Here is a 23,889-nt window from a genome sequence, read left to right on the forward strand (position 1 = left end):
CTATGATACGGCTTTTATTTAGCTTTTAGTGGGCTTTTGGTAATGCTTACTTCTACAGATACTTATTTTTAATTCCCTATTTTGTGGATTAGACTTGTTGGAACACCTGTCTCCTGTTCTAATGACTATATGTCTAACTTATTAGACTCTCCTGTTATTTTTATATCCCTCTGACTCTCGTTCTGTTGCTTATCCTAGCAGTAATTAACAAAACAGATTAATTTATTTTTAATAAATCAAAAAATAGCAGGTTATTATTACTTAATTCTGACTTGCATTCAACAAAGGAAGCATTAGTTTTTACAGCAAATGAGAAGAAGGTTTAGCAAAATCCCACGTGTAGATGAGAGGCTGTCACAGCTTTTCAGCAGAGATTTGGAATGAGGAGAGTCTACGAGGCACAGATTTATAGAAAGGCCATTCAGAAGCAGCGAATGTTGTTGCACACCAACAGTACCATGATTGTGAGAAGGGACAGAAAAGATGCCAATGCTAGATATGCAGAGGGAGCAGGAATAGAAGTAAAGAGAAACCATGTTTGTAGGAGAGGTTGGCACAAATCCATACAGGGTTTTAGAAAATACTTTTTGCCAGAACTACAGGGAAAACTTTGTTCAAATCACCCACTTACTCAGAAGTGCTTTCAGCTATCAGGTCTTTTTCAGGCTGAAACGTGGCTCTTGCTATCTTCTAATTTTGATCTTTTAATGCTGCTTCAGGAGGATGATCATCTTATTAAGGAAACAGCATCCAGCATTTCTGGTCATCAGCAGGGGGTGAAGAGGAAGGCTGATATGCCACTCGGGTCTCCATTGGAGCCAGGGCAAATACTAGAGAAGAATGAAGACAGTAAAGTCAAACTCAAAATCAGAGTAAGAAATGGAAATTCAACTTGCACAATATGCAGGATATTCAGAATAACAGCGGTGGCTTCTACTGGCTTTCCTTAAAGCTGTGTTCAAACAAAAGACATGTTGTGTATATGTGTACAGTAGTTGTTACGCTTACTTTGGCAAAATCATTTCCCATCAGATATTTTATTGGCTGGCAAGAACTGAAGTTGACAGTTAATGTTCTTGTTCGTACAGCTTCACGGTAAATTAGAAAGAAGGGTAGACATTGATGCTTTTTAATTTTATTGAATTTTTATTCCTTTGCAGTGGTAGATATCACCTCCTTTCCCTCTCACCCCCAGTTTATCTCAAAAATAAAAAAATTTAAATTCTGCATAGTGATACTCCTAAGGATTTATTATTAGCATCTGCTTATTTCTTTCCCCAATATCTTAGTTCTCAAACTCTCAAGAAGAGGAGGAAATTGATATGGACACGGTTCATGACAGTCAAGCCTTTATTTACCATCATTTGAATATGTTGGAGAGACCGTCAACACCAGGTATGAATAAATTTATTGTTAATTGATAATACAAAATTTTCAACTTTATCAGTTGTGGGCTTATTCTCATATATGTATTGTTGGTAGGTGATAAATGTTGGCTGAATTCATGGAAGTGTGTAGAGAGCGCACAAGATATTTTTAGCTTCTAGCATGCTAATAGATAACTATGTACATGTGTACTTTCATACATACCTAAATAAGTGTGCATCAGCTTTATAAGAGTTAAAAAGCTTAGAAATTAATTAAATAACAAAAATGGGGATAGAACCCCATAAATTCTCAAGTGAAACTTTGCCATAGTTGTGATCTTGAAAAATAATAATGTTGATGTTTGTCCTTTGGAAAAATTAACAGTCTCTTTTTCTTAACAACGTAATGACTTAGCTTAATTTCAGTAGTCGAAAAACTTGCAAGCCTCAGAGGGCTTTGTAAAGTTGAGAAGACTGCATCTACAAATATATCATTACTGCATCTTTTTGCTACTACTGTTTCAGTAACTTTGTCATAACATATTTGACAAAACTACTTGTTAAAAATGCGTTTCTTAAATACCTTAAGGCAGACTGAGCTTTGCTGACCAGCTTCTGCCTTCTTTCTTTGCCTGTCACAACTTACCAGTCAATGGCCTTTGTTTCTCAAAATCTTTTAACCGTGTTTATAAGTTCAGTTACCAGATGCAGCAGTGGAGCTGAGCTCAGGTCGAGTGACTGTGTAACTAATCTTTCAAGATCTTGGGTAGTACACACCCCGCACTAAGTCTCATGACTTTCAGATTGCGAGTCTCTGCAGTGTGTAAAAGTTAGATGTCTGATCCTAGAAGTAGGTTTGAGAGTATTTACCCTTCCACTTGTTTTTCTGTTTTTATTCAGTGATTGTCTAATGTAAAAGACACTAAAAAAAACCCTAGCAGCAGCATCTGGAACATTAGTTCCTCAGTTCTCTGCGCTATGTCCTTAGCTGTGCTGGCAAGTGACCTCATCTGCATCCCCTATGACCTGAGTGTTACTGGCATTTTAGTGGCCTTATTTTAGAGAAGGGCTAATGGATGTTCCTGCATGAAGTATCCTGCTGAGGCTGGTGCCTAGGGTGCTGGCCAGGGATGTGGAAGCTGTAGGTTCATACTCCCTGCGGGCCTAGAACTTATGTTGTACTTCCTTGGCAGATGCTCTAGCCACTAAGGTTTGTTTTTTAATAAAAGGTAACTGCTGTCATTGCTCAGCTAACAAATTAAGTTCATATGGGGACATAAAACACAGGGAGGTCTAGTTTCTGGATTCCAGATGGCCTTTGGTTAATGTGTGCCTGCACAGCCAGTTCCACCAGGATGGATTTTCTGTTAGGTACGTGGAGTAGCAATGCTCACAATATTTTGCTTAAATCATAGCCATCCTAGTAGAGAAAAGGAAAATGTACTTCGTCGTGAACTTAGGAGTATAATGCCACACAACCTTTGCTTTAAACCTCTCAGAGCTGCTTTGAATTTGTCCTTAGTGTTACAGACAATCATTACATTCTCTGTTACAGCAAAGAATGACATATCCAGGGCACTCAAGCGTGAAGCTGATCCACTGAGGATTAGTATTTATAACTCTTACATGATATTTTGCAACAGATTTACTAGACTTACACACTTTACGGGATATAAAGTCATAAACAAAACTCAGCCAAGTACTTCACAAATAGGACTTACGGGACCCTCTGTCAGCCAGCTTTGTGCTCCATAAGTATTTCATATTAAGTTTGTGTTTTAATTCAGAATGGATTAGAAGTGGAATAACAGCCCATTCACTGCTGCATTTGTACACCTACAGCATATAGGAAAATCTACTTCTAGTGTCACTCACGTACCTTCTCACCTCTGCTGTTCAGGCATTTGGTGCACTGCAGTACATTCTCTCATCTAGGTAACAAATGAGACAAATGCTGATTTTTTTTTTTTCTTTTTTTTTCATTTTTAATGAAAGCATTACTTTGAAAAACTTCAGATGATTTCTTTTGTGTGTGTGTTTGCTTATGCACTTACAAGCAGTTCCACTACACATAACTCCTTGCTTCTAAAAGTTCACCTGTTTCTTATTCATAGCATTTTTTTTAGAAGCAGAAATGTATGAATTTCAGACTGAGTAAATAAAGACAGTTCAATGTTTAGGAAATATCATACTTGGGGGAAAGAATTTCAAACAGATGGGGAGAAATAAAAGCATACATAAATAAGTTAGAACACTTGTGTGTGAATGGTTTTACGGAGGAATCACAGATAGTGTTCCCCCAGGACCTTTGAACTGCTGATTGTTTGCAGGCACGACAAAGGATGGGGGTACACTTCAGTGAGTGGTTATTGTGAAACAGATTTATACAGGATCTTCTTACCAAATCTGTAAGATCCTGTAATCTGCCTCTGTGACTCTTACTTGGACAGCAGTGAGCAATTAGTCCATACTTAATTTTCATCTCACAGCTGTGGGTTATGTCCCCACATGTCACATGAAGTGTTAGGTCATCAGCCAAGCACAGCCCGCGAGGAGCAGCTGCAAGGAGGAAGCTCATGTTGGCTCTAAATGCAGCTGTATCTGTGTATTCTGTTTTTACTTTCCTCGTACTGCCCCTCCCTCTGAGTGATAATTTGGATTTGTTCAAGTTGATATAATCCCATAAAGCCAATAAAATATTATTTATGTTTAAAAGCATTTTTTTCTGTGTGCTTCTGCACATGGACATTAAAATTTAAGGTACAGACCTGCTGCAAGGACAGTAAAAGCAGCCATGTACTATGACTCTTTCAGGATTACGGGTTTCAGTATTATAATTACAACACCTTTGTTCATACACAAAGTGGTTTAAATTCTCCTAAGGATAATAGAACTGTAGACTCTGATAGTTATATGGGAATCTGAGCATTTTGCAAGAAGTTATTAAACAAAATTGCATTTTTCAGACAGTGCACAACTCATGTTGATTGTTTTCACTGTACCAAAAACTTAATAGCTTCTTTTCAGCCTCTAAAACTGTGCAAGGTCAGATTTCTAAAACGAAAACAGATTCTTATCTGCTACTAAATCATCAAAAATAGTAGTAATGCTCCCTACCCTGTCTTAAGATAGAAGGATTTCAGGACCGGATTTCACATATGCAGTAGATTTAACACTATATTTCAGGCTGTGAGGTGACTTGTTGTCATGCATTGTTGACTTCTTTGAAATTAGATTAAAAGGTATTCCTTCTATTTAATTCAGTATTTCACTCCTCTCAAAGTGCAACACTACTTGAGAAGGCATCCTGTCATTCAGAACTCACATCAGAAAAACCTTTGGACTATTCCATTTATTTACTTGGTGTTTTCCAGAATAATTGCACTTGAAATTTCCACTGCTAATCTTGCAGATCACTGCTTGACCTTGTAGGTGTTCATGTAACTTTGAACATGTGTAAGCCACAGTCATACGCACTGACTGGTTATCATAGGTCTGAAGTTTCAGGAAGTAATGATTTGGCTGGGTTCAGTTGTTTCTGGTATGATTTGAATAGAATAAATACTGCTGTGAAAGCGTAGAGAGAAACTAGTGATTACATTTAAACAGCAGGCATGAGCCTATGGTGCGAATCACCGCATATTAAGTACAGTAGTTACCAGAAATTGAGGCTGAACCATAGAAAAAGTCATTCTCTGCTGCTCAGCCAAGTATCGAAGTTAGCTGTAAGAATACTGTTACCTCAGAATTTAGACACTGGTCTGTGGCTTCCTGGCCAAGAGGGTCGCCTAAACATTGGAATTACAGGCAAGTATGTCAGCAGACTTCCTTTGCTTGAATGGAAAGAACAACACTGACAGTGATGGATTTTTGCTATGCTTTTTAAGGAGGAGAAGTTGTTTTAACTCTTCTGTTAGACTGCCCTTTAATGGCTTAAAATATTAACATAGTATCTGTTTGATAGTATCTAATATACCTATGTTGACTTTACTGCTCAAAATATAACTGCTTCCAAACTGGTAACTTGTAAGTTTGAAGGTTCTGTAGCTAATTTTGCCTCACTGAAATAGCATGTGGTTAATTCTGTGCTTCACAAAAAAAGGTGTTTTCAAGGGCTTTATCCTAAAGTGCATGCATGAAAGCAGCTTTAATACAAATATAAACCTTGCAGAGAAAGAAGATGGATTAAGGCTAAATTTTCAAGTGAGCTGAGTTGACACACTGATTTAAGTACGTGTTTTCTTTTGCAAATTTTCTAGAAGATTAGAGTAAACATGGTAAAATATCACCAGAGTCAACCTATTGTTTTAATGTAAGGACAAAGCAATATGGTTTTTAAAGTCAAAAGAGGAAGCTAGGTAAACAGTCATCAGTTGCAAAGATATGTTATATGGGCTTGTTTTTTAGTACTTCAGCAGAGGCATCCTTTTTTGTTATAAATCTAGTGAAAAATTGCATGAAGTCAAATGAATCTGTAAATTGAAAGTAGTTAAAGTTTTTATATCAGAACCAATTTAACTGATTTGTTTAGCACAACCTCAGAAGATATTTCTGTAACTAGACCTCTCCTCACCTGAACTCTCAGCTTTACAGTACGATCCTTAAAAGAGCACTTTACCAAACACAGTGGGTAACTTTTTTTTCCAGAGCTGCATGGTTTGAAAATCGCGCTTCTTCAGGCAGAGTGCTTCAACCCAGAAACTTGGGGTTGCTTATATTCAGTGATTTCTCAGTATGCACTTCATTGATGATTCAGGAGATACATAAACTAGGCATGAAATTGAACAATGTGTTGGGTGTTTCCAGGGCAATCCTAGAATGAAAAGTAGAAATAAGGAGAAACGTCTTTTCAAAGTCTTTTCAAATAGTTTTCAAAGTCTTTTCAGCATTTTTAGTCTTAGCCCTTTAGAAAAAAAACATTGGTCAGAGCTGCAATCCGACTGCTAGGCAGAGGGTGCATGATTTTTCTCATTAGGAAGCTTTCTTTGGGTTCTGGGAGAGACATATTAAGTGTTAGCATACTTGTGTTGATGTCACCTTCTTCCCAAAGGTGGTCGGTGTCAGGTTCTGGAACACCAGGCTGTCCTCAGCCAGTACACTGGACCCATGGGCATTACCCTTTGCTGTGATTTGTGAAGTTAATTTCTTCTTCGGTGACATTTGAATAAATCAGGGTGCCAATTGGATCATTTTTAACAAGTGTCCATTTGGAAAACTCATACTTAAGCCAGAAGTTTTAAATAGATTGTAAATGCAAAGAAACACAGACTGTAAGTCTGTGGTGTCCCACCCTCTTCACACACAATCAGAAATATAGGAGAGGCCACTTGGAAGATCTCATGTAAGTTTGTTGCCATGTTCAAGTCTCAAGTTATATTTTACCAAATCGTAAAGGTCCAATATAAAACAATATAGCTAAAAAACTACCCAGTGGCATTGTTCATGCACTGGTGATTCTTGAAAAAAAACAAGCAAAACAAGCAAACAAAAAAAAACAATGAAGAAAACAGCTTTGCCCTACATAGTTGATGGACAGGATATTCTAATTATCTGACAGCAAATTTTTATTTGTGACAGAAAATATTGCTTAAAGCTTATCAAGATCTAAAACCTTTTCATCCTAAAACTAAAGCATAAGATCTGTTTTCATATTTCATTCTCCTTCCCAGTATCTCCAGCATGCGTATCGTTCCATGACAAGGTGTGCACAAAGGTTCTGATCTCTTCCCCCATGGGAGGGTAATCCTGTCTGTCTAATTTTAAACAACTACCAAGCTTCCTGGAACACCAAAAGCCAATAATTACATTGGAATATCTACATTCAAAACAGGAGGAGATCCAAGTGGACAGGCACGTGTATGTGCATTCTTTTCCAAGGAGTGCTACTAACCACTTCAAAAATGAGCTCCTGGGCTTGTCCTCTCCTATTATTTGAGAAAGGCAGGTTCCCGTCCCACTGCCTGTGCCAGGAGGAAGTGGGTTCCCTTCAAGAGGAGGGAATTCTTTGTATCCTTACAGCAATCTCAGTCCTGGTGACATGAGAGTGTTTTTAATGCCCTTAGAAGCAACTCTGTTTAGCCTTGTTTTCCTACTTGGAAAGGAAGTACTGTGCAAGTGTAATGCTAGTCTCATCACAAGGTGAATTTGACAGGTACAAAAGTGTAAAATCTTTTGTAGAGTGTTTTCTTGGCAATAGAGTCGGCAGTCTGTATGCATCGATTCTGAGCCATCTCCCAGGATCAGCATACTGGTATCCATGTATATCAAGGCTGCCCAGGGAGGTGATGGAGTCTCTGTCCCTGGAGGTGTTTAAGGGGAGATGTAGAACTTAGGGACCTGGTTTAGAGGGCAGTATTGGTGGTAGATGGATGTTTGAACTAGGTGATCTTAGAGGTCTTCTCCAGTATCTATTGGATTCTATTTGGTTCCTGATTCCAAAACACACTTTAAAAACAAGAAGATATTTTCCAGGTAGCTTACATTTTTACATTTAAAAAATAAAGGAAGCACGGGAGATTTTGGCTTTCACTGACATCACGGAAGAAAATGTGTGTGATCTTATTTGCTCAGTAGAAGTAGATTTCTGCAATGGATGTTTTTCATATTGACAGTTGTACCATATTACCATTATTGATTGTTTCCTTAAGTGTCAGTAGTCCTGGAGCTGCAGTTGGATCAGAATTCTCTCCTTTCTGAAGATCTTCCTGCCTTTCCGTTTCCAGGAGTTTATCTCCCTCTCTTCAGTCAGTGACTTACAGTGACTTACTCTACTGTTGTATATAATTTCCAAGTTGCTGCACTTAATAATATTTTACATAACAGCTTGAAATACAAATTTTTTATAACCTTGCTGAAATAAGCTACAGTACAGTAATGTGGACTGTATCTTAGCAGGGCTGGTAGTGCAGGAAACAGCAGGAAACCTGTATTGGTGTCAGTGCAGCAGTGTTAAGAGAGTTTTTTGCATCCTTGGTATTCACTGGCACTCAGCAGCAGAGCTACTGCTACACAATCCTTGCAAACTTATACCCATATTCTTATGTAGTTCTGGGTAATGTTTTTAAAGCTCAAAGGCTTAACTTTGGATTGAGGTTGGTAGAAAAGTAGCATCTGGACTTAGAGGTTTAGTTTCCATGTCAAAGTAACTTCAAATTCTGGAACTAATGGAGCTGTAAAGATTTAGATATTTGTGTCATGGATGTGGGTTTTTGTTTTTGTCTACAGTTTGCCTTATTTTAAGTGTATTTTAAGATATGTGCCTGTAGCTTGCTGTGAGATCATATTCTGTACCTTAGATATATTTTTAAGGATGAATGCTGACAGGTTCTGTTTCAGGTTTTTTGCTACGTTCTTTATTTCTGCTTTACTAAAAGTAGCGTTTTTCACTGCCAGGATCCACCTTTAAGTACTGTAGCATATTTAAATGAAGTGAGGTGGTGCTCACTTTTGTTGTCTGGGGTCCTTCTCTGATGCTCAGTCAGATAAATGCTCCTTTTTCTACTGTTCTGCATACTGTCTTTTTTGTACGCCTGCAATAGCTAAAAGCAAAATTTATCTAAGAGCTGTATGCTTTAGGCAAATGAGCTTATGTTATGGGGATAAGTTTAGGTACTCGTGAAGAGAAATAGAATTAGTTAAATCGTGAAGCAGGCTTTTTATGTGTTTGCTTTCTGTCTGCATAGTTGAGAACTCCTCCAGATAGGAAAGAGTTGTAATAACTGCATTGCAGTGACTGCAAAGTCAGCAAGCAGAAGTTTGAATTTGTGTGCATATCTTCTGTCTGCCATAATACACTTCAAAAAATAGGGTCAGTATGAGCTCTGGCAATAAATATTTGCACTTACGGTTGTTTACTTGCATCATTCCGATGAATGCAGAATTAAATTTTTCTAAAAAACATTGGAGTATTAGAGATTTTCAGTCCATGGGAAAACTATTGTTCTCTAGTCTGATCTCCATAACACCAGCAGAATTCTATAATGCACCAATTCAGATACTGTACTTGCGCCCAAATGTATTTCTAGAAAAACATCACTTCTGATTTTTTGAAGACTTGAAGCAGCAGAAATTCTGATATCACTGATTATCCACACTGCATAAAAGATTTTGTTTCTATTTTGAATTTCAAATGCTGCTCACAGATGCAGATTTTGTTTCCTCCACCTTTATTAGAAAAAGCAGATTTTGTTTCCTCCACCTTTATTAGAAAAAGCAAAAAACAGCTGAGCTGCACCCTCCAAAAACTCTCCCCCTCATATACTTGATTGAATCCATTCTTAATCTTTGAGAAGGCTGGAAAGGCTGCATGGAAATCTTCCATGCTGCTTGTTGTAATGCAGCGAGCTGGCTCTTCATTTCAGACTTCCTGGATTTTAATTACCACAGAATTACCACAGAATAATCATTATTGCTCTTAAAGTAAAATAGAGAATGCATTTCATTTGCAAATATGCAGAAAAAAGACTATTATAAGGTATATAACATAATTCTCTATTATTGAATGGAGATATTTTCACCAAAAACTGGAGGGAGCAAAAAGAAAAACATCCAAACAAATAAACAAAATAACAGTCATGGCAGCTGGGAAGAATATCCACTTCAGTAAAAGCTTTGAGAGTCTGATGGTGCCTTTATACGCATCCAGTAGTTAAAGCACGTCCTTGCACTGTGAGTGCTTTCATTCAAATTCTGCCTAAAGGACTTCAAGGCCTCCCAGCTTCTAACTGTTTCCACTAATTAATGGTGCTATTCTTAGATTATTTCTCTTTCTCTCCTCCTCCTCCTCCTGGAGCCTATTGCATTTGGTGTGAAATATTGTCATTTTAATGTGTTCTGATAAAGATGTTGTAATTGTCTTTATTGAATTTTTGTTTAAGAAAAAAACTTTGTATAATCTTTCGAGTAGACTGAATTGATTGTAAATGCAATTTTGAAACATAGAATCATAGAATCACAAGGTTGGAAACGACCTGCAAGATCATCTACTCCAACTGTCCACCCATTACCATTGCTACCACAAGCACTAAACCATATCTCGTAGCTCTTCATCCAGACACCTCTTGAACACTGCCAGGGACGGCGACTCCACCACCTCCCTGGGCAGCCATTCCGGTGCCTGACCACCCTTTGAGAGAAAAAGTTCTTCCTTATGTCCAACCTAAACCTCCTCTGGTACAATTTGTGGCCATTTCCTCGGGTCCTGTCTATTGCCTGGGAGAAGAGGGCAAACCCCTCCTCATCACAACCTCCCTTCAGAAGTTGTAGTTGCAGTGTCAGTTTAATTATGCTGTTCAATATCAGAAAGGTTTGTATATTGCAGGGAGTTCAGTTCTTGACTAAAAGGAGTTTACATCCCAAAGCCACTCTTTAATGTGTCAGTTTCTCATAGTTTCCATGAGCAACTATATTTTGATTAATCTTGGTATAGAGACCTTCTGAATGTGTTTTACGTGTGATTTCTGGAATCCTGTCTAACTTGCAATTACTTATCTCTTAACAATTGCTAATTATCTGGGGTGCATTTGTACTTTTGAGGGAGGAAAGAGTACCTTCCATCAGTAACATGGAAGTACTAAGTGCATCTTCAGAAATGTCTCTGAACAAAGAAGTTGTTAATGGCACTGGTATAGTAAGGGGTTCTGTGTTTGCACATTCAAATGATAACGTAGATCTACACATGGTACTTCAGAATTTCTTCTGTTTGAAAATGTTAACCCCATTGTATCAATGTGGTTTTTAGGCAAAGAGCAATCTTCGGGAGAGGTGACCATGCACCCTGTCTCAGCAGCTCCGCTCTCCGTGTTCAGCAAGGAGTCCAACTCCTCAAAACACAGTGACCACCATCACCACCACCACCACGAGCACAAGAAAAAGAAGAAGAAACACAAGCATAAACATAAGCATAAACATAAACATGATAGTAAAGAAAAGGAAAAGGATCCCTTTGCTTTCTCTAACAGCCCGGCCAGTGCACGATCAATCCGATCCCCATCACTTTCAGACTGATACTGATGGCTTCTCTGGAGTTCAACTTGCAGTATTCTCTGAATGCTTACAAGGATGTATATAACTGTAGCTTCTATCTTTTTTTTTTTTTTTTAATGGAAATAGGAATATGTGCATTTTCTCAGCAATTCAGGAGCTCTGCCATCATCGTCTGAAGCCTTTTATTTGCATATGCAGTTGTTGAAATAATCTGTTTCAAAAAATATGATTGAGTCATTTTGTATCTCACTCTTCTCTGCACCTCCCACTCTTTTTTCCATTTTAAACAAAGAAAACAACCCTTTTTTGTAAGCACCCCATGTCCACTGGCAACTCCCTGCACATCATGCTGTCCATGTGTACTGCCAGAATCAATTATGTTTTAATCCTTTGAAGAATGTTATGAGGCAGAGTATATTTTAAACAGAAGCCAATTGCCAGACCTTTGGTGAAGTGCTGTTTCCAGAGTAGCATTGTATAACCGAGTGTAGACCTCCTGAGAAGACAGTTTTTCTGTAGTCTTCAGTTGAGCTGTTTCTTGCTTTAACTATTGCAATGGAATGCCCAAATTTTCAGAACAGCACATAGAACAATTTCCTTGTTCACATGCTAAAACTCTTGAAAAAAAAGTTGAGCTGCTTTTGAGCCGCCGATATTTATTATGAACGTGAACATTTGACATTCTGCAATTATGTTTTTGTAATTTTAGCAAAATGCTTAATGCATGTTTTGTCCTGTAATTAGGCTTTTAATAATCCAATAAAGTTTTCAAATCATTTTGACAAAGGCAGAATTTTCTTCAGGCTTGACACTGAAATACGCTTTTGAAAGATGTCTTTGTTAAAACCGAAAATATTTTTTGAAAGCTTAAGGATTAAAAGATTAAAATATATTTCCTCCTTCTGAAAGGTATTTTCTTGGAAGCATTCTGCAGTTTGTGCATTCACAGGCACGAGGCACTATGAGGTTCTCCTCGGTCTGGGACTTGAAATGATGGGTACAGTCAGATCTTTTTAGCTGTGTTTTATGCAGTGCATTATTTACACTCAGCATATGTTTTATTTAAAAACAGAAGCTTTTAAAAGTTTTGCTGTTAGAGATAAATCATCTCTGCCACTTTTTATGTGTTCTCTTTATTTGTATGTAGAGGCAGGGGTTTTATTTCCATGTATTAGTTGACTTTTTTTGCCCAGGTTTCGTACATTTGGTTTCTGTAAGATGGTTGTATGTGAGTTAAGCATTTTCTCCAGAAGTTTTCCCATATTCCTGTGGGAGATCGATTCTCCTTCTAAGGCAAAGAGAGAGTTTTCAATAGGGACCCACAAAGATTTTTTAAAGCCATATTCATGGAAGTTAATAAATGCTTTTATATTGTATACCTGCTGCTGAATCCTGTACTTCTTGTGATAACAAATTCTTGGTAGAACTGAAAGATGAAAGATGCATTTTGTAAGACACGTACACTGGTTTGTTACAAAAATGCCATATCCCTTTAATACTGTGTGAATAGTGCTGCTAGTTGTTGTGCTCAGAGCATGTGTTAAAATACATTTGGGCTGGATTTAGTCATGGTGGAGTGGGCAGCACTGGAGCCTTTCCATGCACAGTGCACTGGCTGCCTGCTGCCGTGCAGGGCTCTTCCTGCTGGCGTAAGCCCAAGTTGGTGCAATTTGTGTCCTCTGTAGCCTGCAAAGCTTGCAAGCTCTTGCAACCTGGGTGAACTGGAGATGCAACAAGAAAAGCTCCAAGCATGGGTAGAATGAGGTACTGAGCATCTTTTGGCTAGGCTGACTAACTGGAGCCAGAGAGCTGTTCTGTTAGCATCATGAATTGTGAATCATAGGGAGAGGTTCAGGAGGCTATAGTAATAGCTCAATGGAAATATTTTTAGCTATTTTTTCCCTTGGCTAAGGAGTGAGGTAACAGTGCCAAAGGTGTTTGTGGGAGACCTGGGCTAATGTGCAGTGAAAGGTGGCATTGTTTGGTAGAGCGAAGGCAGAGGCATTTCTGTTTTAAAAATGAGATCATAGGTAATTTAGGCTGGTGTTTCTGCTTCTGGAGATGTGGATTTACACCCTTATACTGAAGGGAAATGTATTGTTCAGTGATATGGGCACAGAACTGGGAGCTGCCACGGTAATTCTAGCGTCATCTGTTTGGCTGTATGACTCCGAGCAAATTATTTAATATACGGTAAGGAAACGTGGTGAAGACACAATTCCTAGCAAATTAGAGGGAAAAAGCTAAGAAGACTTTTCCAACACGGTGTCTGTGGTTATGTCATGGTCCTGGTTCCATCAGTGTATATTCACTGGTGTGTTGGAGTGAGCATAAAGCTGGGTCGTGCTAGCCAGGCAGCGCTCACAAGTGGCAGAGGCCATCAGAGGTCCGAGTGGCCAGGCAGGCTGCACGCGCGGCCCCAGGGCAGCAAGTTAAATTCAGCGGGAGACAACGTGAAATGCTGAGCAACTGGGTACAATTGTGGATAGTTTTATACAATCGGTGAAAGTAATTATCCATCAAGTGATTTTGAGCAGCAGTTTGGAAGGAGTGTGTGGGCAACTTTCCCCACATGGAACTGATAAGATAGCATTGCATATAAGAAAAAAATACAGGGAAGTGTGTATTCTGGGTCTAGAAGAAAAAACCTCTTCCTTCGAACACATAAAATATTGCTTAAAGCTTTTCTTCTTATTTCCGGTGAGAAGGAAGGGATTGACTGTATCTGTAAGAAAGATACTTCTGTGGAATTATAAAAGTTAGGGTGGAAAATGATGTAATAGATGCGTGGTTAACGGCCTCTTCTTGTAGGTCTGTAAGCAGCAAATTGGCAAACATCTGTAGAGGGTGGTTGGGGGATGTTTTGCCCTGCCACAGTAGAGGCCTTTGGGTTAAGATCTCTTGTTATAGTTTCAGTGTTCACTTAGATCTTCTATTTTTCAGTTAATTATTGTGGTGACTCCTTGGGTGTGATGGGACTTACAGAAGGCGTAGGAAACAGAGCTCTTTGCTTGCCAAAGATCTGACTGTGAATGCAGCTCAGCTTGATTTTTTCTTCTGTTTAAAAACCGATGACTCTTTCAAAATTTTAACTTTGTCAGTTCCACATAAAACTTTGTATTTGGATAGTCATTAATTCTTCATCCTTTCCACCTTTAGAGTTGGTATGTTGGATGTGTCATGTGTGGCTTACCCAAGTACTCATTTCTGGGTCGAACTTCTGGTTTGTAGCTCAAACAAAAGCAGAAGCTCAGGGTTGGCCTCTCCCCCCAGGTTATTAGTGATAGGAAGAGAGGTGATGGCCTCAAGTTGTGCCAGGGGAACTTCAGGTTGGATGTTAGGGAGGATTTCTTAGGAAGTGGTGAGGCACTGGCACAGGCTGTCCAGGGAGGCGATGGAGTCACTGTCCCGAGGGGTGTTTGAGACAAGAGATGTGGCTCTGAGGAATGTGGTGCAGTGGGAATGATGGGGATGGGTTGATGGTTGGACTGGATGATCTCTGTGTTTTTCTCCAGCCTTACTGATTCTGTGATGTAGGTGAGTGGTATCTGAAGAAAATGCATTGCATATACAGAGTAAAGATATGCAGAGGTCAAAGGTTGGAGAATCTTATTTTGGCATTGCAGTTCTTAATTTGAACTTTTTGTTTGCTGTAAAGAACTGTGTCATGAAAATGCCTGTATGCAGTTTTATCTCAGACTGTTCTTGCCTTGTTTTTCTTACCATAATTATAGAATAAGACATCCACAAAGTAAGTGCTGCTCTTCTTAGATATTTGAGCACATCTACAAATCTATTTAGGGCACGGCTTCTTTCCCCAGCGTCCAAGCGAGCATTCATTTCGGCTTTTTTGGCCTGGCCCACCTGTCCTGTGCTGCAGAGGAAAGAGCAGAGTGCAGATCCCTGAGCTCTCGGGTGAGCTGGCAGAGAGCTGTGCACTCCCATAAAGCACTCCACTTGACTTCAGGGTCACTATCCACGACAGCAGCGTATCCTTGCACTGTCTGGCTTTTTAGAATACAAAAGCTGTTTAGTTTTAGTTGATTTTGTATTCGTAGGAATCTGATAATTTGTGTAACTTTCTCATATAAGGAAATTTAAGGCATGTCAATATTTTCAGTTCCCTAGGGCAGTTTATTCACAGAAAATTAAGAACCTGATTTTTAACAGAGCATCAGTATTGAATAAGGGCCCTGAAAAATATACAAGGTAAATATAAATGTTTAGAATGAAATTTAATCACTGTATGTATTTATATTTCATACTAATATAAATAGTTATATGAATACATACTCATAAAATATGTATTTATATTTATTTCCTGTTTTTACAATGTAAAATGGCAATAATAATCTGAGCGTTTTCATGCACATGTTTTCATATGCATGAAGCCATAGCAGCTAATACACAAAGCCTGTGTTATTCCACAGCCATCTGATATCATTTGGAGACAGCATGGGACTGGGCTCAAGGTCTTCCATTCTGGGGATGTCCCCACTCTTCCCTGCACTGTGAATAGGTTCAGAGATGTTTGGGTGTTTTGAACCAGACTCACACCGAAAGTTTTGGAGCACTGATGAGAAACAGACTCACAGACTGGCATTTATTTTCTGTGCTGCCTTGAAAATAAAAGGGGAATGGTCTCAGGAGTAAGGGTCAAAAGCAGCTCTCCAAAAATGACTCCGAACGGTGATCTCAGGTCATGTTTTAGTTATTATTTTTATTCTTTTAAAGTATTTTTTCCTCTTTTCTTGCAGAAGAGTTTTAATATGAAGTTCCTCATTCTGAAAATGTGCTTCTCATTTCCTAAATGAATTCCTGTTTTTTATAAATAATAAGTGTTCGATAATTGAAAACAAGCCCCCGAAGAAGGGAGAAGTTGTAGAAATGAAGCTGTAGAAATGAAAGCACATTTCAAGGGCTTGTTCAATTCTTCCCTTTTTCAAAAACTTAACTTCAGGAAAAAACACTCTTTTGGAAGTCATCTGTCCCTCACCTTTCCAGGAAAAGGAGGGACGATGACTCAGGCTCGCTGCCGGTGTCGAAGCTGTGAGTAAGGCTCTGTTTGGGGATGGCCGTGCCAAGCCCCATTGCCTGCGGCTTCCAGTGCAGGACCTGAAGGGATGCAGTGCGAGCAGCAAGGGGCTCACAGCTCATCACAGCACGGCCCAAAGCAGTGGGGGCTCAGCTGACCGACCAGCACGAGGTTCTGCTCAGCATCCAATCACTTTTTGTCCTGAATCTTTGCGTTTTTAACTGTATAGAAGTTTGGCACTATGAACACGTGCTGTGATAGCTCATCTCCCATCCAGAAGGTGAATCAAAGCCTATGTGGGAAGAAGGTGTTTTTAGCAGTTTGGGAAATACGTGAGGACAGCTTTCTTTTTGGCACGGCAGTCACGAAAGTCGCTGGCAGTGTGTTGCCAGTTTTAGTTTCCTAATTAGGAATTTTCTGTGCTCTGTAAAAATTGAGGTAGTGAAGGGGGAAGAGAATGTTTGGAGAATTGTTTGCTGCCACAGGGAAGACGTGGAGAGACCAAAGGGCTCATCAGTTTCGTCACTCACCTTCCTAACACTGTTCCTACTGCTCTTAGAGGTTCGGACTCACACAATGGAGCTGCTGCAGTCTTCACTTGTTTCTCTCCCTTATTTCTTTATTTTCAGTTCTTCTTTCGATGTATTCATCGTCTGAGAGCTGTCCCAGCTTCAGGAGAGGCAGATCACACAAAGATATCCAGCAAATCAGGAACAGGATGATACTCTGCACTGTAGCTGAAATCTCCCGTCTCCTTTCCATGCTCTTTTCCCCACTTTATGGCTGGAGGCAACCACAGCATGTTTACCTTCTTGGAGGATCAAGCATAATATTCCTCATTCCTTATAGACTCACTGAGTCCATCCCGACATCTTATTGTTTCCTTGCATTTGGAAAACTGGGCATAGATAAAGTTTCTCTGTCTAATATTTTTACCAATGGATGCAGTCATTTTAAAAGGTTGAGATTTGTATATTTGTTATAGAGTACTTGACTAATTTGAAAATACCAAATACATTCAGCTGCATTAATTTTAAAAAATATGAATACAAATTTGTTTTCAGAATCATTGATTCCTTAGAGTTGGAAGAGGCCTCTTAGGGCCATCTAGTCCAACTCTCCTGCAGTGAACAGGGACTCCACAGCTAGAGCAGGCTGCCCAGGGCCATATCCAGCCTTGCTTTGGAAGTCTCCAGGGACGGAGCATCCACATCACTGGGCAACCTGTTCCTGTGCCTCACCACCCTCGCTGTAAAAGACTTCTTCATATGCCTATGAGGATGTTATGGAGACAGTGTCAAAAGTCTTGTTGAATTCCAGGTGGACAACATCCACTGCTCTCCCCTCATCTACTCAGCCAGTCACTCTGTCATAGAAGACTATCAGGTTGGTTAAGCAGGATTTCCACTTGGTGAAACCATGCTGACTGTCCATAATCACCTTCTTGTCCTCCACATGCTTAGAGGTGGTCTCCAGGATGGTTCCACCACCTTTCTTGGGATAGAAGTGAGGCTCAATCCTTGGTCCTCCCTTTTACCCTCTCTGAAGATGGAGTGACATTGGCAGATTCCTGTCTGCTGGAGCAAAACAGGGACGCAGTGCATCTTAAGGCATTTCTTTAAACTCTATTCAAAGTAGGATTTCATCAGTGTAAGACATCCATGATGTGATTACTGTCAAAAGAAGTTCTAGAAGTTTTAGAAGTACCTAATATTCTTGAGGATTTTACACTCATTGGAGGGAGATTCCAGTATCATTCAGGTTAGCAATGTTTATTCATCCCTGTTCTCTGGGCACCATTCCCCTCTTCCCTCAAATTATCACTCAAGTCTTCCACCTGCATGAAAATAACTCCCCTAACCTTTCAGAGAGGCAGGAGAAAGTACGCAAGAAACACATGAGCTCACCCAAGCTGTAGTCATAGCTGGCAGGGCTATTCTTCCTGCTCCTCCTTCTGCACTGTATCTCCTGATTGATACATTCACTGGGCACATCCGCTGCTTAGGCAAACTGCTCAGGATGTTTCATGTGTCTGCTCATGTCATGAAAGCACCTTGACAGGCTGGGGAATGGGCAAGGACTGGGATATGAATTCTGTTTCTTTTACAAGCTGAATTCACTTCATGGACAAGGGCCACAACTTATCCTGTCTGTTCTCACATTCCTTCTCTTCTCCCCAAACCCCTGTGTCTCCTTACTTCCTTTTCCTCAATTTTCTTCTTTTCCTCTGCAGATTGTTTTTGTTTGTTCTATAGCTTCAAAGAGGACGTGCTGAGGGTGTCAAGGCTTTACATTCCATTGAGATGAAGAGCAGACCTGGGAGCACCAAGATTTTTTCTGCAGAAGGTATGAAACAGCCTCTCATGCCCCTCAGATAACTACAAAGATGGTTAAAACTGTACATGTACATGAGAGCAGTCTGCTAATTAGATGCTGCCTGCTCTCATGGTTTGTTGTTTTACTTTTCCAGATGTTTTGACTTTCTCTTGTGAGTTTTTTTATTGCCTGGATCAATGGTGTTCTGCCTTTGGCTGTCTGGATCACCTCTGAAATGTTGGAACTGAGCTGAGAGGCAGACTTGAGCAGCGATAACCCATTTGTATGATCAAGGCTCAAGCAGCTCCTCTGCTCAGAGCACGCTTCCAGCACTGCATTTACAGGCAGGCCTGTCTGGGCAGCATTTTGGACTGACCGGAAAATAGGCAGGTTTGCTGAATGTCAGAGATACATATATTTCGTTTTTAAAGCCTTCTGTTAAGCATATGAAGCATGTAAAGCTGAACCTGGTCATGCATTATCACAGAATTGTAGGGGTTGGAAGGGACCTCCAGAGATCATTGAGTCCAACCCCCCTGCCAAAGCAGGTTCCCTACACCAGGTTGCACAGGTAGGCATCCAGGCAGGTCTTGAACATCTCCAGAGAAGGAGACTCCACCACCTCCCTGGGCAGCCTGTTCCAGTGCTCCGTCACCTCACTGTAAAGAAGCTCTTGTGCACATCTGTGTGGAACTTCCTATGCTGCAGTTTCCGGCCGTTTCCCCTTGTCCTGTCTCCATTCACCACTGAAAACAGTCTGGCCTCACCTTTCAGCCCCCCACACCTTAGATATTTATAGACCTGGATCAGGTCCCCTCTCAGTCTTCTTTTCTCAAGGCTGAACAGACCCAGTTCACTCAGCCTTTCCTCATAGGAGAGATGCTCCAGGCCCTTCACCATCTTCGTGGCCCTCCGCTGGACTCTTTCCAAGAGATCCCTGTCTTTTTTGTACTGGGGAGCCCAGAACTGGACACTTACGTCTTTTTCATACAGATTTTTTTAACAGTATTTTTTAAACAATTGTAGGATTTCTATATATGCCTATATACATAATATTTACTACATGTATTATTATATTTACATATTAAATACAAATATATAAAGAATTTCTAGTTTTTTTTACGTACTGCATATACATAGATTGACATTATACGACACTGATGACGTTCTAAGCCAATAATGCCCATATTAAGGCTTGATTCTGAAATACAGCAAAACCTCAGTAAGGCGTATGGAAACGAGAGGCCTCATTGCGAGCTAATGACCTCTGAGAATGAGTGAACGTGTCAGCACCCCAAAGTGAGTACACTTAAGAGCTTTTTACAATGGATGCTTGTATATGATACACATCAGTGTACTGTGAAGTGGCTTGTTATGATAAGACCATAATAAAAAACTTTTCTGTTGAAATGGTTCTCTCTCCCTACTTCTTGGGAAATATTTGTTCAAATAAATACATGGGTTAGTAGAGAAACAGATAGTTATTTGTCTCTCAAGTGTGAGTAATGTAATATGAACAAGCATTAATGACCTAACTCCTTAATTCAACAGGAGATCCTTATTTTTCTTACATGCTAGCTTATTTCTTAATACTTTGGAATCCATTGCTCAGTTTGCGTTGTGTGTTCCCAAGGGAGCTGAACACAAGCTACAGGCTTTGGATAATTTTCAATTCTGTTCAATTTTATCATCTCTTGGACTCTCTCTTGGACTTCTTCTCAGTGGCTGGCAGCTATGTGTATCTGAGTCCTGAATCATCCACTGACATCTGCCTGAAATAATGACAAGATTTGCAATTTTCAGTGGATGTTAGAGGTAGAATTGCCCAAACCATTCACGTGGTTCAGAAGTCTTCACCCAGTTTCCAGAAAAGTCTTAAGCATGGTGAAATCTAAACCCCATGAATTGCCAGGAGACTTAGATCAGTGGCTGAAGAACTTTATGAAATCACTGCCTGCAGGGCAGGGGCAGCAGATGGGAATGGGTTCTTTGGCCTAGGTCGTTCTGGAGAGAAAATCTGGTGGTTAGGTTGACCCCTGCCAAAGGTGACCGAAATGTGAAATTGAAAGTCAAGTTACCTCGGGGAGCGAGGGAATAAAGTCATTGGGCGAGGAGCTGGAACAAGGAAGAGCTGACAGAGAATGGAAGTTAAAGAATGGTCTGAGAGAGAACAGAGGCAAGGTGGAGAAGCTGAGCAGTGAGGGACAACGGGTGAAAATGACTGGACAAAATCCGCTTGAGTCACAATCCATTACAGAAATTGGGCTATAACTGGAGATTCAGGAATCTCCAATGCTCCTTGACAGTGCAGTCATTTGCTAAAATGTTACATGGTTCTCTTCAGGTAACTGTTACCATACAAAGAGGGCAATCTGGAACAGCTGTGAGCTGCCAGTCTACCTTGTGCAGTCCTAAGTTTCAAACTACTGCTACTGAACCAGGCGAGGGGCAATTTGTGTCACATCATTGAGGCAGAGTAGCAATTGCTCTTCTAATTCAATCTCTGAAAGAAAACAGAACAAACAAAACCAACAACAAAAAAAGCACACCAAAGTATTCTCTTTGGAGAATATGATTAAGATTGCAATTCAAGTGGACAAGAGACCATCTGGGCCCCTGGCATCAAATTTTGATGAGATGACCTGAAAGCTGTGCCTTGTGGGGCAGGAGAAGTGCAGTCATGCTCAGCTGAGTCTTGTTCTGGAAAGCTGTATCTTTTTACTGTATCGTAGGCAGAACTGTGCTGCCAGGTCACTTCAGCTATAATTTTCAGAAAAGGTCATTTCTAACTTCTTCACTCAGCACTCAGCTTGAGATACACAGTCCTGATTTGGTGAACCCAGCAGCTCTGATAACTCTGATTGGAGACAACAGGGGTCTGTGCTTACCCCAGCGCAGCTCGTCTGCTCGTGCCTGTTATGGGATGTCACAGAACTGTTACATACTGCTATGCATTCTAAAAATTGGGAATAGTAATGTCCTATGCCAGGTACTTACAATTAGTTTGTTAATTTCTCTGTGTCTCATCTGCAAATGCTGATAATGCTGCCTTTTCCTCAAGGTGTAATATCTTAGAAATCACTTGGGTACTTCTGCAAAGATATCTCTTGAAGCACAGAATGGTTTTGAACGGCGTTCCTTAAATAAAGTCGGGTATTCATAAGTAGGGATCATGCTGGGCATTCCTGAGCTGCTGTTGGTGTCACATTTAACTGGTCCTGCTGCCCATTGCGCAGCTGTGCAGCACAGGAGCAGCAGGGCTGTGATACCCTGCCCCTGTCTGCTCAGCAGCACTGAGCACTGCAAGATGGATTAACTGAAGAGTGTCACTACTGGAACATACCCCTCATTCTGTCTGCAGAGTGGTGTTGATGAGGGGAATCAGACGGACCAAAGGGACTGTAGCACCACCCACTTCGCTGTGGAGAGCGTAACTGGAAACAAGGTTCCACGGCTGCAAAAAGCACCTGAATACACAGAACACATCAGGTTTGGAGCAGCAGAGTGCATTCGTGTCTTGCTGGAAGACAAACTCTAGTAGGAATGGGGGTACGCCCTGGTCTGGGTGATGGAGAGTGCATTTAGGGCAGTATATTTTGCATGTAGGTGACCAGATCAATACTTCTAAGACCAAGCTAAGATGGCTGTTGCAGAGGTATGAGCATACTAACATTTTCAGGAGACTTACTGGCTTAAGCGAGTGTCTTCTGGCAGCACAAAATTGGTCTGTGTCTCAGTCAAGTTCTCGGCACCAGAGAAACACCTGATCAGCCAAGAGCAGCTCTGTAGAAGGCAGGATGCTGTCCCTCAGCTGAGCTACAGGCCCCTCAGTGCTGCATGCTGAACTCTGTGCATCCTCTCCAGATTTGATTACCATTTGTGTTTGACAAGCAGCCTTGGAGCTGGGATGCAGTACAATTCACATCAGTGGCTACTTGCCATCCCTTGTTATATCTGTCTGCTTTAAGGTCATTGCAAAACATTAGATGGACTTCTGGTGAAAATAATTGGTTTTCTCTTTGGACAGCTTTCCAAATTTAGCACATCCTCTCTCTGAAGCTTAGCAAAACCCTTTCTTGGAACTGCATCAAACTCCAGTGTTCAGAGTTTAGTGTTAATGCCTGCTGGAGATGATTTTGTAACAATTTGAAGTCCCTGTCATATTTTGAGTGATGGTCTTGTTTTCTGAAAGCTCTCTAGCACCTTGGAGATGTCAAATTTTGGAATCAAATGCTGACTTTAATGCAGGAATGTTTCCCATGGGCCCTGCTGTTTTATCCAAAAATCCAAACCTTTGTATACAACTGTTGCTGTTATTTCCAGTCTTATGGGACTGGCTCAAATTTCCCCTCAGCTCCCACAGAGTTTGATGTCACCAAAAAAGCTCACATCTCTTTATAGTTAATCAGATAGAAGGACTGGGTATTACAAGATCATCCGAGTCCGAAGACATTAAAGGAACCCTGGATTAGTGGCTCTGGAACTGAAGATTTATAAAGTGACTTTATGTATTTTATTCCTTTTACTGGATAGACTGAATCCCTCTCTGACATAACGAACCATCCCTTTTTTGCATCCCCATTCTGTGCAGTTCATGTTCCCTGGGGATGGGAGGAGTTCCTACAATGAAATATAAACCGAAAAGAAAAAAAAAGAAATGTTGGTTGTCACATGGACATTAGCAATTAGCACTTAAATGGTGAACTTTGAAAGTCTTTACATCTATTAAACTTCTTACAGGTGAGGAAATTGATTTGATTTGAAAAGCCCAGAAAGGCGTGGGTAATCCTTCTACTGAAACACAGAATTTCTTCGTGCAATGGATAGAGCACAAGGCTAGGAGCCCAGAATGCCAGTTCACACACTGGATCTTGAAAACTAGAAATGGATATGGATTAGTTGAGGGAACTCCTTGTTTCTGTTCTGAAGTGTAAACCCAGACACCAAACAGCTTTTTCTCCAGTTGAAAAATATTTAGATAGAAGCAAAACCCACGTAACACATCCAAGCTGCTTTGCTTTGCTGTGCAATGCAGGGTGGGATTTACTGTCAGGTAAAGGAAGGAATCCCTCTTCTGAATGAATGGCTCAGCTGTGCCCCACTGCAGTGTCTGTTGTTAGCATTATTCTGATGAGGCCTGTTTACTTACTTTCACCATGACTGCCCAGAAATCCCATGGCAAGCAGT

At 40.3% G+C, this 23,889-nt stretch overlaps 1 protein-coding gene across 1 annotated transcript in view; it reads left to right on the forward strand.

The window, feature by feature from the left end:
• Nucleotides 1–11,372, forward strand: part of TAF2 (TATA-box binding protein associated factor 2) — a gene marked incomplete at both ends in the record, with an annotated part of 54,463 nt that extends 43,091 nt beyond the window's left edge. Inside the window, 3 exon segments of the mRNA XM_079533024.1 lie at nt 720–872; nt 1,290–1,395; nt 11,107–11,372. Of these exon segments, the coding sequence (XP_079389150.1) occupies nt 720–872; nt 1,290–1,395; nt 11,107–11,372 (525 nt within the window).
• Between the last annotated feature and the right edge of the window lie 12,517 nt (nt 11,373–23,889).

This window comes from Tetrao urogallus, assembly GCF_951394365.1.
Source record: "Tetrao urogallus genome assembly, chromosome: 3".
Lineage (NCBI taxonomy): Eukaryota > Metazoa > Chordata > Aves > Galliformes > Phasianidae > Tetrao > Tetrao urogallus.